Source organism: Pseudorca crassidens, chromosome 2 (genome assembly GCF_039906515.1).
Source record: "Pseudorca crassidens isolate mPseCra1 chromosome 2, mPseCra1.hap1, whole genome shotgun sequence".
In the NCBI taxonomy this organism is placed as follows: Eukaryota; Metazoa; Chordata; class Mammalia; order Artiodactyla; family Delphinidae; genus Pseudorca; species Pseudorca crassidens.
Window position 1 is genome coordinate 16,643,778 of NC_090297.1, and position 13,490 is coordinate 16,657,267.

At 37.2% G+C, this 13,490-nt stretch overlaps 1 protein-coding gene across 7 annotated transcripts in view; it reads right to left on the bottom strand.

Annotated features, from left to right (window-relative positions):
* The window catches only part of USP48 (ubiquitin specific peptidase 48), a 67,420-nt gene that overhangs the window by 18,845 nt on the left and 35,085 nt on the right, over positions 1-13,490 (bottom strand). For all 7 annotated transcript variants that reach the window (XM_067723134.1, XM_067723092.1, XM_067723133.1 and 4 more), the window contains 4 exons: positions 10,230-10,427; positions 9,192-9,306; positions 8,141-8,271; positions 5,372-5,443 (listed from right to left, as the gene is read on the bottom strand). In XM_067723134.1, the coding sequence (XP_067579235.1) occupies positions 5,372-5,443; positions 8,141-8,271; positions 9,192-9,306; positions 10,230-10,427 (516 nt within the window). The remainder of the gene's footprint in view (positions 1-5,371; positions 5,444-8,140; positions 8,272-9,191; positions 9,307-10,229; positions 10,428-13,490) is intronic.

The window sequence follows — 13,490 nt, forward strand, 5'->3', positions numbered from 1 at the left end:
AGGGTCACCACAACTGGTGGATAATGGAGCTAGGATATGAAACCAGACCTCTCTCATCTAAACCCCATAATTTCTAATGCCTCAAAATGCATCTTCTTAACTTCCATCCGTCACCTCTTATTGAGCTTTGACAGATCCTAAGAAATGATTACTTTGCTTTAATATACTTATTACCAGAGAAAATAGATCACAATGTAAAAATTAACTTTATTTCTGAGTAGGCTGTTAACAAATTTCCTCTGAGGTTATGAAAACTTACTTTAAAATGCTATCCTGGGGCTTCCCTGGTGGCGCAGTGGTTAAGAATCCGCTTGCCAATGCAGGGGACACGGGTTCAAGCCCTGGTCCGGGAAGATCCCACATGCCGCGCAGCAACTAACCCCGTGAACCACAACTACTGAGCCTGCGCTCTAGAGCCCGCGTGCCAAAAAAGCCCTTGCTCCGCAACAAGAGAAGCCACCGCGATGAGAAGCCTGTGCACCTCATCGAAGAGTGGCTCCCACTCGCCGCAACTAGAGAAAGCCTGCGCGCAGCAACGAAGACCCAATACAGCCAAAAATAAATAAATAATTAATTTAAAAAAAAGAAAAGAAAGAAAGAACTCCAGGGCAATTATACTTTTTAAGTGGTTTCCTTTTTTCTTTTTTTTTTTAAAGGGACCGTTCCTCTGTATACATATGTTATAACCCAATCTGGTTCATAAAGGGAGAATATAGGAAACAATAATGCAAATACACAAACACATATTTTAAACAGGATTCCACAGACTCTCTGGATACACTGCCTCTTGTTTTGATGTAAGGTTGCTTTTACTTTATGACTGGCTGTATTGTAAGATGTGCATTACTCAGGTAATTAGAGAAGAACACAAGTTTATTTCTAAAATCAGCAATGTATCTTAATAAGTCACTTCACTGCAGTCAGAAATTAAATACTGCAGTCAATATTAAATACTTCCAAGTCAGTATTAATCAGAAAGTCCTCTACTCTACCCCTAGTCATGTTTCTAAATTTAGTTTCACATCATTTTAATAACTACCATGATTTAATGTATCTGAATAGTTCGACCTCACCACAATAAACTTTTACTTGTGACATATGAATTTTTAGAAATTAGACTTGTATCCTGCAATATATAACATTGCTTCTTAAATCTTAAAAGAAAGCCAATAAACTAAAATCATTTTGTAAGCAACATCTCCCAATACAAGATCAAACTAGTCATGAGAGATTGAATTCACCAAACATAATTCGATAACCTAATCCCCAAAGATTCTTCTGGTAAAAATAGAAATCTAGTTAACAATGAGTTTAGATTCTGGATAAATCCTCTCCCCGACAAAATCTAGTTCAAACTCTAATACTTTGGGGGCACACAATATCCAAAGAACTTGTAAAAAAATAAATTAAAAAACTGCTTTTTTAACTGCTCAGCTGCTTAGTAAACAGGTATAATAAACAAGGTAGTTAAGGAAGTTGTTAACCATTAAATGAATATAAAATGAAATGGATAAGAAAGCCTGATGGATAAGGAATATCTGCAGTAAATGCTAAACTCTATGATAGTAGCCAATCATATAATGGAATATATAATCCATTATTAATTCACACAAAATCCATCATAAATATACCCAGGCTTTAAAATATAAAAATGCAAACATGGACTTCCAGATAAAAATGTTTTTTTCTTTCTTTTTTTTTGCGGTACGCGGGCCTCTCACCGTCACAGAGCACAGGCTCCAGACGTGCAGGCCCAGCAGCCATGGCTCACAGGCCCAGCCGCCCCGCGGCACGTGGGATCCTCCCGGACTGGGGCACAGACCCGCGTCCCCTGCATCGGCAGGCGGACTCCCACCCACTGCGCCACCAGGGAAGCCTGATAAAAATGTTTTAAAACTGCATTTACTTCCAGTTCCTCCTGAAACACCATTAAACCACAGTAAGGGGACCTTTTTTAAAGATACAAAATCATAATGATGGATAAAAGAAAACAGATGGGACAACAGGAACAAATATTTTAGAAGCTTAAAGGTGGATGGATAAGACAAGAAAAATGAATTCTAAACTGACAAAAGAAGTAACCCAATTTACTACACATTAACCCACTTACTACACAGAACTGGCCCCACAAATCCAGGAATTAGGGGTACCCAGAAGAGAACAGACTAAAAGACTATCTAAGAGGCAGTTAAAATTCTGAGTTGCCCTTCTATACACCCTACAGATACCTGCACCCGCTATCCACAAAAGACAACACAAGCTTCTCTGATGATATAAAACCTAAGGCCTCTGCACTGGGGGACACAAAGCTGAGATAAGAGGTAGTGCGCTGAGATGCGGATAAGTGAATGTTTCCACACAGAATGCAGAGACTCCCAAGCCCTCCTCTTTACAGCCCTGGAAGTGACAGCCAGCTCTGCATTTTCCAGGCAGGAGAATGAAAGATCCTTATGGAGAAATCTGAGCAGTCCAAGAAGGGATAATCAAAGTGAGAATTCTCCAGTGAAATGGCCCAGCCAGGACACCCAAACAGGGAAGCTGGCAGTCCCCTGCCCTCACACATGTGCATGGCTTCCACAGAACCCCCCGAGCAATAAATGAATTAGGACCTGCACAGGGTGAGGTGTCACGATGCTGTGGACAGAGATCTTAACAAGCTACCAAAAGTGGAAGGGACAAAAACTGCCTAAGAAGGGCTTTGGACAAATGGTACATTGAAAGATACAGTAAGTCCTTCAAATTTTCAAAGAAAAAGAATTTCAGACAATTATATAACTAGGTGAAACCTATGCATTAAGTGTGGTACCCTTTAGCAAACGACTCTCACCTCTCTGTGCCTCCGTTTACTTACTCATCAGTACAATCGGTACACTAGTAATACTGACCTTTCAGCGTTGTTGTGTAGATTAAATGAGTTAATATCTATACACTTAGAAAACTACTAGGCACAAGGTAAACATTTGATAAATGTCTATCATCTGTTTGCTATGACGACCATCACAACATCTCAGGAACAAGTTTTAATATAAACCTAAAGAGTGGGGTAGGTTTTAAGTGAAGTCCCGTATCCTGCCCCTGTGGACATGGTACACTGACAGGTGACGTCCGCAAAAGCAAGAGTTGAGAACTATGCTTTTTAAATGCAAGATAACAAGGTACAGCAACAAAATTCCACTGAGCTGCAGATCAAGCTAGAAGATCTAAAAAAAATAGCTCATCTACAATTTCTGACAAGCTGAGGGGAGCAGCATAAGTCCTGAAATCACTTTCAGCTCTGCCATGCTTTCTAGTCAAAACTGTAAAACTAAAATGACAAGATGAGAGAGGTGGGCTGAGACCAAATGTCAGTGAACGAAGGAGGAAGACAGTCTGAGTTCTGGCATTGTTTCACTCTGCTAAGCAGCACCAAGCATGAAAACTTAGTATTTTACTACAGATTCCTCAACTCTCAAAATGGAGGCACTTATGCTATGTGCACATCTATGCTACAAATGTTAAAAAAAAAAAAATCCACATCCCAGGATGACCCTTCACCCCCACTTCCTAGTTCTGTAGCCAGTAAATGGGAATGCCACTCAGCTAGTGAAGTGCAGTGAGATTGTGTCCAGAAAGATAGGCACACAAATACAACTCAAGTGACAACTACTATCACTAGCACCACCAGGACTCTTCATAAAAAACCACTAGTGTGGGGACTTCCTTGGCGGTCCAGTGGTTAAGAGTCTGTACTTCCACTGCAAGGGGCGCAGGTTTGATCCCTGGTTGAGGAACTAAGATTCCGCATGCCGCGCCGCACCGGTGTGAATGAAGGAAAGGGTGAGGCATCATGTATGGGTTCATAATGAGGCAATGAAGTAAGAACTAAAATAAGGAATTTATTGGGACCAACAAGAAGTCTGAGTATTAGGCTCAGGCATAAAACTGAATGAAATAATGCCATTTGCATCAACATGAATAGACCTAGAGATTATCATACTAAGTGAAGTCAGAGAGACAAATACCATGATATCACTCATATATGGAATCTAAAAAAGAATTATACAAATGAACTTATTTACAAAACAGACTCACCAACAGAAAACAAACTTATAGTTACCAAAGGGGATGGTGGAGGGGGAATAAATTAGGAGTTTGGGATTAGCAGATATACACTACTATATATAAAACAGACGAACAACAAGGACCTACTGTATAGCACAGGGAACTACACTCAGTATCTTATAATAACCTGTAACGGAAAAGAATCTGAAAAAGAATACATATATGTATAACTGAATCAATTTGCTGTACACATGAAACTACTACAACATAGTAATTAACTATACTTCAATTAAAAAAAAGAATTCTGAGTATTAGCAATACATTAGCACACAACAAGAAATGCAAACGTGTTAACAGATTCATCACTGACATCCCAGCTTCTCTGGGTCCAATTTTTCTCAAGGTGGAGTTAGAAAAAAAAAAAAAGTGTGAGTGGGGAACTTATACAGTAGAAGACTTTGAGAAGTAGACACCATTTTGGCTTTCAGAGGGCTGACAGAATGGCAAACCATGTGTCATATATAAGGAGTCCTTCTCAAAAAAAAAAGTGATTTCAAATGAGCACTCACTAAAACCAAATAAACACATAAACAAATATTCAGGATTAATAAGGATTAGGAAATTATTATTAAGAATATATAGTACACAGTAGCTAAGAAACTAAACCAGAAATAGCCCTAAGAAGAATATACAAATGCTGTTTTCGAAGTGTTCAAATTTGGACAAAGACACAGACACATAAATGGGAAATAACTGAAATTCTTCTCCTTCAAGCTCAGAAAACCCTTCAATGTGACAAGTGACAATAAGTTTCTTCACTAAAATATGGGGAGGGCTCCCCTGGTGGCGCAGTGGTTGAGAGTCCGCCTGCCGATGCAGGGGACACGGGTTCGTGCCCCGGTCCGGGAATATCCCACATGCAGCGGAGCGGCTGGGCCCGTGAGCCATGGCCGCTGAGCCTGCGCGTCTGGAGCCTGTGCTCCGCAACGGGAGAGGCCACAACAGTGAGAGGCCCGCGTACCGCAAAAAAAAATAATAATAATAAAATAAAATAAAATAAAATATGGGGAAATTCTATTATTTTAAATTTTTTTTGCGAGGAGAGAGGGAAATGTGTGAGAGGCATTGGCTTGAAAGTAGGCAGTAGAAGCTAACAGCTGAACAGGGCAAGAGAATAGAAACATTAGGATCATGAGCAGTTTAGAAAACCAGTTGCTCTACCATGGCTGCCGTATTAGGGCCTGAGCTCTTGAGTGTAAAATATTTAACAAAATATACATGATATGCTAAAGTAAGGCTAACAACAGAAGTTTTACATTATCTAGCTTACCATGTGGGCACAGAATGTCTTCATTAAAATTTAATTCTTCCTCCTCCTCTTTTCTTTCTTCCTTTGATTCATCTAATCAAAAGAAATACAGATAATAACTCTTCTACTGTTGTATTTAAATTTCAAAGTAGCAAAGATACTACTCTACACAATTTCAAACACAGAAAACTTTAAAACATTTTAAAAATTAGACCCAAGTGATTCGGCGCAGTCCTGCTAAGAAGTGTTTCATTTCTTTCCCTTAAAGGAAAGAAAAATTTCTGAACGGCAGTTTTGCTTTTTAAAGATTGGGGTTATGCAAGAAAATATGCATTTTTTCAAACTGAAAAACAGTTTACATATCCTTCCATCAATTCTAGTCAAGGTATTCAGATTACTGTGTCATAAACCAGGATAATCATCTACATGTCATGTCACTTTCATCCATCAACTCTTTAGGGAAGAACAGAAAACTTTAGAAGGCTAATGAAATAAGGATTTAACATTTCATGTCAAACATATATAATTTTTTAAAAATTTTTAAAATATAGATATAATTAAAACTTTCCTTTTCCTATTAACAGTTCTCTTTCAACATCTGCTTCTCCTACTTGTCTACACTGTGACACTTGCCAGTTTGTACTTGTGTATACCAGTGAACAGGATCAAATAGAAGAAGTCCTAAGTAGCGGGATATTAGAATTCTTATTCATGGATTTTCCAGGTTAAGCACATAACAGACTTTTAATACACTTAATATACATAAAGAATATTTACTAATCATTAAAAAGCTTAAGCAGAGAAATGGGCAAAGGAAAGACATGACCAGATAACTCTGTCTCCTGCCTGTTTGTCTGTGTCTCTCTCTCTCTGTCACATAATGTGAAAATTAGGCAAAGGAGTAGGTACAAGGACACATTTCCTGCATCTGTGTTTACATACTAATTGTAAAAAACTGAAATAGGTTAAATAAATATATATTCATACAATGAAATGTATGAATTTATAAAAACTGTTTTGGTAAAGGATGATGCACAACTGTGCCAGTAACAAGCACCATTATAAAAAGCCACTATTTACAGGGATTATACCTGGTGGAAAGGCTTTTTTTACTTTGTTACTTCTACTCTGCTTCAAGCTTTTAAAATCTTTGAATGGAGGAAGTGGGAGAAGAGGAGCATTTTACTCTGAAAGCGACATGAAAAATATTTTTAACCTAGGACATCAAGGCATTTTCTATTATGGCATCCAACTTTCCTTAAAATGAAGGAATTCACTGGAATCTAGAACATGACACAAATCAACCTATCTGAAACAGAAAGAATCGGTGACATAGAGAACAGACTGGTGGTAGGGGTGGTGGTGGCAGCATGCACTGGGACTTTGGGGTGAGCAGATGCAAACTGGTATATACAGAATGGATAAACAAGGTCCTGCTGCAGAGCACAGGGAACTATAGTCAATATCCTGGGATAAACCATAATGGAAGAGAATATATATATGTATAACTTAGTCACTTTGCTGTAATTAACACAAAATTGTAAGTCAACTATACTTCAGTTTTAAAAAAAAAGGGCCACTGATATGTAAAGAGGCTTAAAAGAGCACAAAACATTTAACATACTGGGTCACGTCACACTAAAAGTATGTTTTTAATCTTTCTTTTTAGTGAGGTGGTTGATGTACAATATTAAATAAGTTTCAGGTACACAACAGTGATTCACAATTTGTAAAGGTTATATTCCATATATAGCTGTTATAATATATTGGCTATATTTAAAATATCTTTTTTAAATGATAGAATAAAATTGAAACAAATGTTAAGTTCATGAAGTACACAGCACAACAAAATACTTTAGCCAAAAGAAAAAAAATCACTCATCAAATTTGAAAATGTTTAAAAAAAAATCAGTTTAAAATTATTAGTGGCTCTAGTGTTTTTACATTCTCAAAAATAAAGCAGTGATATGGGAAGATCCACACCAAATAAAATGATACAAATGTTCAAATGCAGAAAATACAGAATATTTCAGTAAAAAGGTTAAGAATATTAAAATAATAAAATATATGTATATAAGTACTAATATTTGGAGATAATATTAAGTGAAATAATTGCTTATGGATCATTAATTGTATATGAATTAGTAAACTGATCAAACTACTGATTTCTATTTTAAATCTAAAAGGTTTTAATGTTTTAATTTCCCATAATCTTATAAAATACTGATTACAAAATTGGAATTGACTGGTTGACTTACATTAATATAATTTCCTATTTAAAAGCATTGCTTCAGAAAACTCAGAAGAATTTATAAGTAAAAAGCTATTCAAAACCTGCTTCTTCTCCTGGATGAAAAATGCACAAGTTCAAGCACATTTAACTTGACGAAGTCAGCCTGTTGGCGTGGCTAATAATCTATAACCAAAATGTACTGAGCTAACAACATACTATGCAATTTGCAGCAGACTTGCCTTTCTTAAAAATTTTAGCTGGAGCAAAATTAAAAGTAATTTTGCTTGGGATTAACTAGAGAGACCCTAAGCCCAAAGCAGGTCATAAGGAATGCCTTATGCCATAAGGAATGCCTCTCTTGAGCTGTTGAGCCCTTGCTCACTTTCAATAGCTTATAAGTCTTTTTATGTGTTCTGAGACATTTTTGAGAGCTTTAGACTCCAAAAAATTGTCTTAGAAATTACGTGGATGGGAATCAAAACTATTTTACTACAAACAAATGCTTACAATTTTGTGGTATGATTCACAACCATCTACATACAGGTTTTAAATACTACCTTTATTCAAGGTGTTGCCATTCATTTTCCCACTGCTTTGGTCTGCATCGCCATCTTGCTCATCCAACTGTTCAAGAGCTAGCTGACGCCAACTGCGTAAGGAGGATTTCCCTACCCAAAATCCATCATTGCTGTGGAAGAGAGAGAGAATGTAAAATCATGCAAGTGACATTTCCTAATGTCCTTCTCCCTTCTTTCCTTGTAAAGGCCACAACTAAACTGAATTAAAATGTTCAGTATTTGCTGCTGTGCACACAATTTTTTTTAACCTATTTCCTCATTTTGGCCATTTTCACTCCTCATATTAAATTGCACGTATAGAAAATACTTTGCTTCCATCCTAAATCTTACCCTGCTACTCCTAACCCTCATTTAAATTTATGCCAATCACACCAAACAACTGGCCACTTTCCTTCACTTGATTACTACTCAAAACTGCATATAGCTGACCCTTCAAATGCATATAGGCACTCACATATATATACACAAACACGTTTAGGCCACTCAGGAGGCTGTTTATGGAATGACCCAAAACAGTGAACTAGATTGATATTTCTTTGGGAAATATACAACTTAAATTAAACCCAAACATCATAAATGCCACCTGAGTCCAGAGGTGCTCTACAGAGTGCGGCTCAACAAACTCCAAGAAGCCTGTATGTTCCTGACAAGGATGCACCACTGGGTACCCCTGGTTAACACACTTACTTCAGCCTCTCTAAAGGGGACACCCCAGGCCTGCTAGAATGGTTTTCCAACATAAGTATTCCACAATTCCATGTCAGAACACAGGCGAGCACCTTGCCTTAGCTTGTTTAGGCCTCAGATGCACATCTCTGCTTCAACCTTTCTAATGGATGGAATATAGCCACAGGAGCTGTGCCTCAGCCCTCTTTATCTCTGCCACAGCAGCAGTCACCACAAAATTTACTCTGCTGTGGCCAACCACTCATCACCCTTCTTTCTTCCAAAGATCCCAAGTCCCTATTATCCACAAATAATAAGCTACTTGGTTTTTTAGCTTATCAAACAATATACACTGTGAACATACCCCTTTACTGTTGCTTTGAGCAGATTATTTACAGTTTTATAATCTTCATTTAGTTGGTTCTTCAGACGCAACACACGACAACGTTCTACTACACATTCCTTACACAGGGCTTTCACTGAGAGAGAAAACGAAAGGGAAGGGTGTATTCACATACAGATTTCCTGTTAAGAAAATGTTTTCAGCACTTCATAAAACAATGAAGAATTTTAACCCAAAGTCACAAATTTTCACAATATAGCAAATTGGCATATGTCCTAAATTATTTTGGTGACATAAATCTCAAGACAGTAATAGTGTTATCCTGCATAAAGAAAGAACTATAGGACATAAAATGTTATAATATGCTATAACTATCTATGCCAGAAAGTATATTTTACAAGATTTAGATGCAAATTTTGCAAGACCACCATCAAATGATGGAGGGTGTAAAGGAGGGGAGGGTAATCAATATATCTGACAACTATAAATGTAATGTTAATTGTTTAAGACCTTCCTGTGGGTATCAACCAAACCAATACTCTGAAGAGTACTGTACAAAATAACAAAACACTAGATGGCTTTCTCTAATGTATCCTATTTTGTCTGTCTTGTGAGAAAAAACACACAACAAAACTGAATAAGCAGTTTCTTTTCTAACATTATAAATATACTGTGTATGACGCTGCTTAATTTATACTTGACTTAGCAAATCTTTTTTTTTTTTTTTTTTTTTTTGGCGGTACGCGGGCCTCTCACTGCTGTGGCCTTTCCTGTTGCGGAGCACAGGCTCCGGACGCGCAGGCTCAGCGGCCATGGCTCACGGGTCCAGGCGCTCCGCGGCATGTGGGATCCTCCAGGACCAGGGCACAAACCCGTGTCCCCTACATCGGCAGGCGGACTCTCAACCACTGTGCCACCAGGGAAGCCCTAGCAAATCATTTTTGCAAAGTGCAAGGAATATGAGGTCTAAGCACAGTCTGGGTCAAATGATCATAAAGATCATATAATGCAGACTTATTGCATTACTCTTTTTTAAGCAGATAAGACATCTCGAATTACCAGTTAGTCTTGGTCCTCCTCCATATCTACTATAGAAAATGTCTGCCGCATATTCAGATATTCTCTTCATAATCGATATTTTATCAGGATGAAGCTTATCGTGGGAACACAGGCAAGCGTGATTATCAATAGGCTTGGTGGGTGTCGATTCATCCAACCACTTCTGCAGCCACTCAAGAGAGACAAATTCATAGGGCTCTGAGGAAGAAAGCAAGGGAAAGAGCCTATGTATTTTTACAGCTTTTTGACTAAGCGATACATTCATTTTCCTCAAGACAATGCAAACTCTTTCCAAAGTTAGCAGAATCAGAAGAATCATTGTTCAGGGAAGACGTTTCATGAGTACAGCACAAAGCTCCGTTTAACTAGCACTCATCTGAATTCAAGGAGCTGTGCACGGGAGGGACGAGTCTGCACGGTGCCCTGTAAGATCGGCTGGTATTATTAACCACATTCTACAAAAGAGGTTTCCACAGAGAGAAGTGTCTTGCTTGATAGCACAGCAGAGCTCTGATCAGGACACTTGGTGACTACAAGCCACACTCCAGGCCAGCTCGCAAATCACATAACCTCACCCCCATAACGATTTTCATAAACACTTGTCATCGATGTGTGATAATACAACTGAAAGTTAAAATGAGGAGTCTGACTAGGTTCTAAGTTAAAAATTAACCTCATCAGCTATAACCGCACTTTCACAAGGCCGTTTAAACCACTGAATTTTTCTTCACCCAAGATGATACTGATGTTGATTAAAAGGTAGTTGATTTCCCCATCCAAATCCATATCACAATCAATTCATTACATTATTATGTATTTCAGGAAATTAAGCTATTTTAAGCAACTTCTAGGATGAAGTGCACTGGAATCGAATATTATCAATTCTGAAGTTGCAAAAATTAAAAGATACAACCAAACACCTCAGAATGTGTTTTAATTTGGGAAAACAGAGCCCCAGAGTTCAGTAAAAGCCAAAATTAAAGATAAAGGGCCAGCTTTGATTACTTACAAAGATCTCCAGTGAGTCCCAGCATAAAACATAGAAGAAAACATACAGAGGTTGAATTTATATATTTGTATTATGATACTACTTCTGATGAGATCTGAGGGATAGACAATTCAACTCAAAGCCCATTTTGACCAATTTTACACTTCCCTGAGATTTACAAGTCTAAAAACTAACTTCCATTTTAAGTTTAGCATAAAACATTTCAATTTTTACAAAAACAAAATCCAGAACTGTTGGATCCCTTATTTGTGCTAAAACTGTACATCATAAACTGAGAGACTCCTAACTGATTGGTCAGCTCTGATGCAGCTGCAGAGGAAGAGCTCGTGACTACAAGTTGAGACCAAGTTCTGCCACCAAGAAACTGAACTTGAGCAAGTCACTTGAACTCTCTATGCTTCAGATCTTTTATTTGTAAAATGAAGGTAATAATACCTGCCTTCTACCTACCTCACAGGGATGCTGTTGAATGTAAAAGATAGGATATGTGAAGCATTTTGAGCTTTTATGGAAGAAAAGAGATATAGAAAAGTTAATCATATATTCACACAATATATAAATGTGGAGTAAGATTCAGCATAGGTTAACATGGTTGTGGCATTTTACAGTGTATAATGGTATGGAATGATCCCTATCCCAGAGAGCAAAATTCAAGTCTTAGCATATCTAATCTTTTCCCAAGGAAGAGTCCCATAGGTTAAAACTTTTAGTAATCTCAAGGCTATTGATGTAAGATATGAAGATCAGAAAAATCTTGAAAGAGCTGTAGCAATTTCTACCAAGGGCTTCCCTAACAATCGGGGTCTAGCACAAGTCTCAATAATTAAAGTAGGTTCTGCTTGTGGAAGGTTTTTACACTACAGATGTTTCTGCACTAGAGAGAGACGCCTGGCAGGTTCTCACAGATGTTCTCCATTATTGTGATGCCAAAGGCATGGAGAATCAACTAACAGGAGTAAGAACTCTATTAAGTTGGGATAACAAACTGTATAAAAATCTCAGCATCTGACGAAGCGGGAAAGCAAGTGTTAAAATATTTACCAAAGGGAAACGTATACTATGGTTCAAACTTATTTATATATAGTTTTAAATGCCTGGATTTTGAATAGGAATTTGTTTTGGAAAGTTATAAAGTCTAGAAAGATCATGGCATCAAAAATATTTGAAACAACTTACCTAAAGATAATTTAGGATTATTTAGAGATAATTTATTTCAACTTAAATAAAAAGGGCCAAAAGGGTTCAGGTTCCCAGTGAGGTTTATATTTTAGGATAAATGACCCTTCTTTTAGTATGTTCACAAAGATAAGATTTAGAAAAAACATAAGACTTTGATTGGCAGCACAAAACCATGGTCAGTAGCTTTGAGATCTGACAATATTTTAGGAAAACATGGACTTACTATCATATAAGGTTACTATAAACGGGAAAAAATTATAAACCTCATAATTGGTAAGAGTATTGATAACATATATACATATTTAAAGAACACAAGCACTGGTTCTTATAGACGGAATGAAAACAGGCAAGAGGGCACACAGTGTAAATTTGACACATAACATCTTTGGACCATACAATTTTAAAGAGTGATTCTCTTTAGTTTATAGACCCAGTAAGTTGCTTTCTTTTGTCCAGTGAATACAGGAAACCATGAATAAGGTTCAGAAAACAAATTTCTAGGTACCAACTCCTTTGAATAAATTTAGAGATCTGAATTACATGTTCATTTCCAAATTGTTTCCAATAAAACTGAGGTCGGTCTACTTATTTAGGATAATCCCAACCCTTGAAGCAGAGTTAACAGGTTACAAAGAAAGGTCAGAATCAAATTAAGGTATAGTTTAGACAGAACTTTTGAGAGATATTCTTACAGATGTAGCAATTTATATTCATCTTTTGCTTAAAGTAATACCAGTAATGGAAAACTGAGATATCAAAAAGACAAAACCACAAGTACAATTATGCTTGAGTATTTATTTTCTAAAATTAGTAAAACTGCCTCTTTTTAAAGTAGGAGTTGGGTATGGGGAATTGCCTATGAAATGACCGAAAACTTTATTACAAATGGCATACCAGCCTTAAGGAGTTGAGGTTTCCTTTTTGAGGCATTAGATAAACTTGAATAAACATACACAGTAAAGGAATGAGCTGGACTGTGTGGGATAATTCTTAAGAAATTAGGGGTCAGCAGAAAGCTTTCCTATTCTTAGAATATTTGATACTAAATTTCAAAATAATCTAACAGTATCATA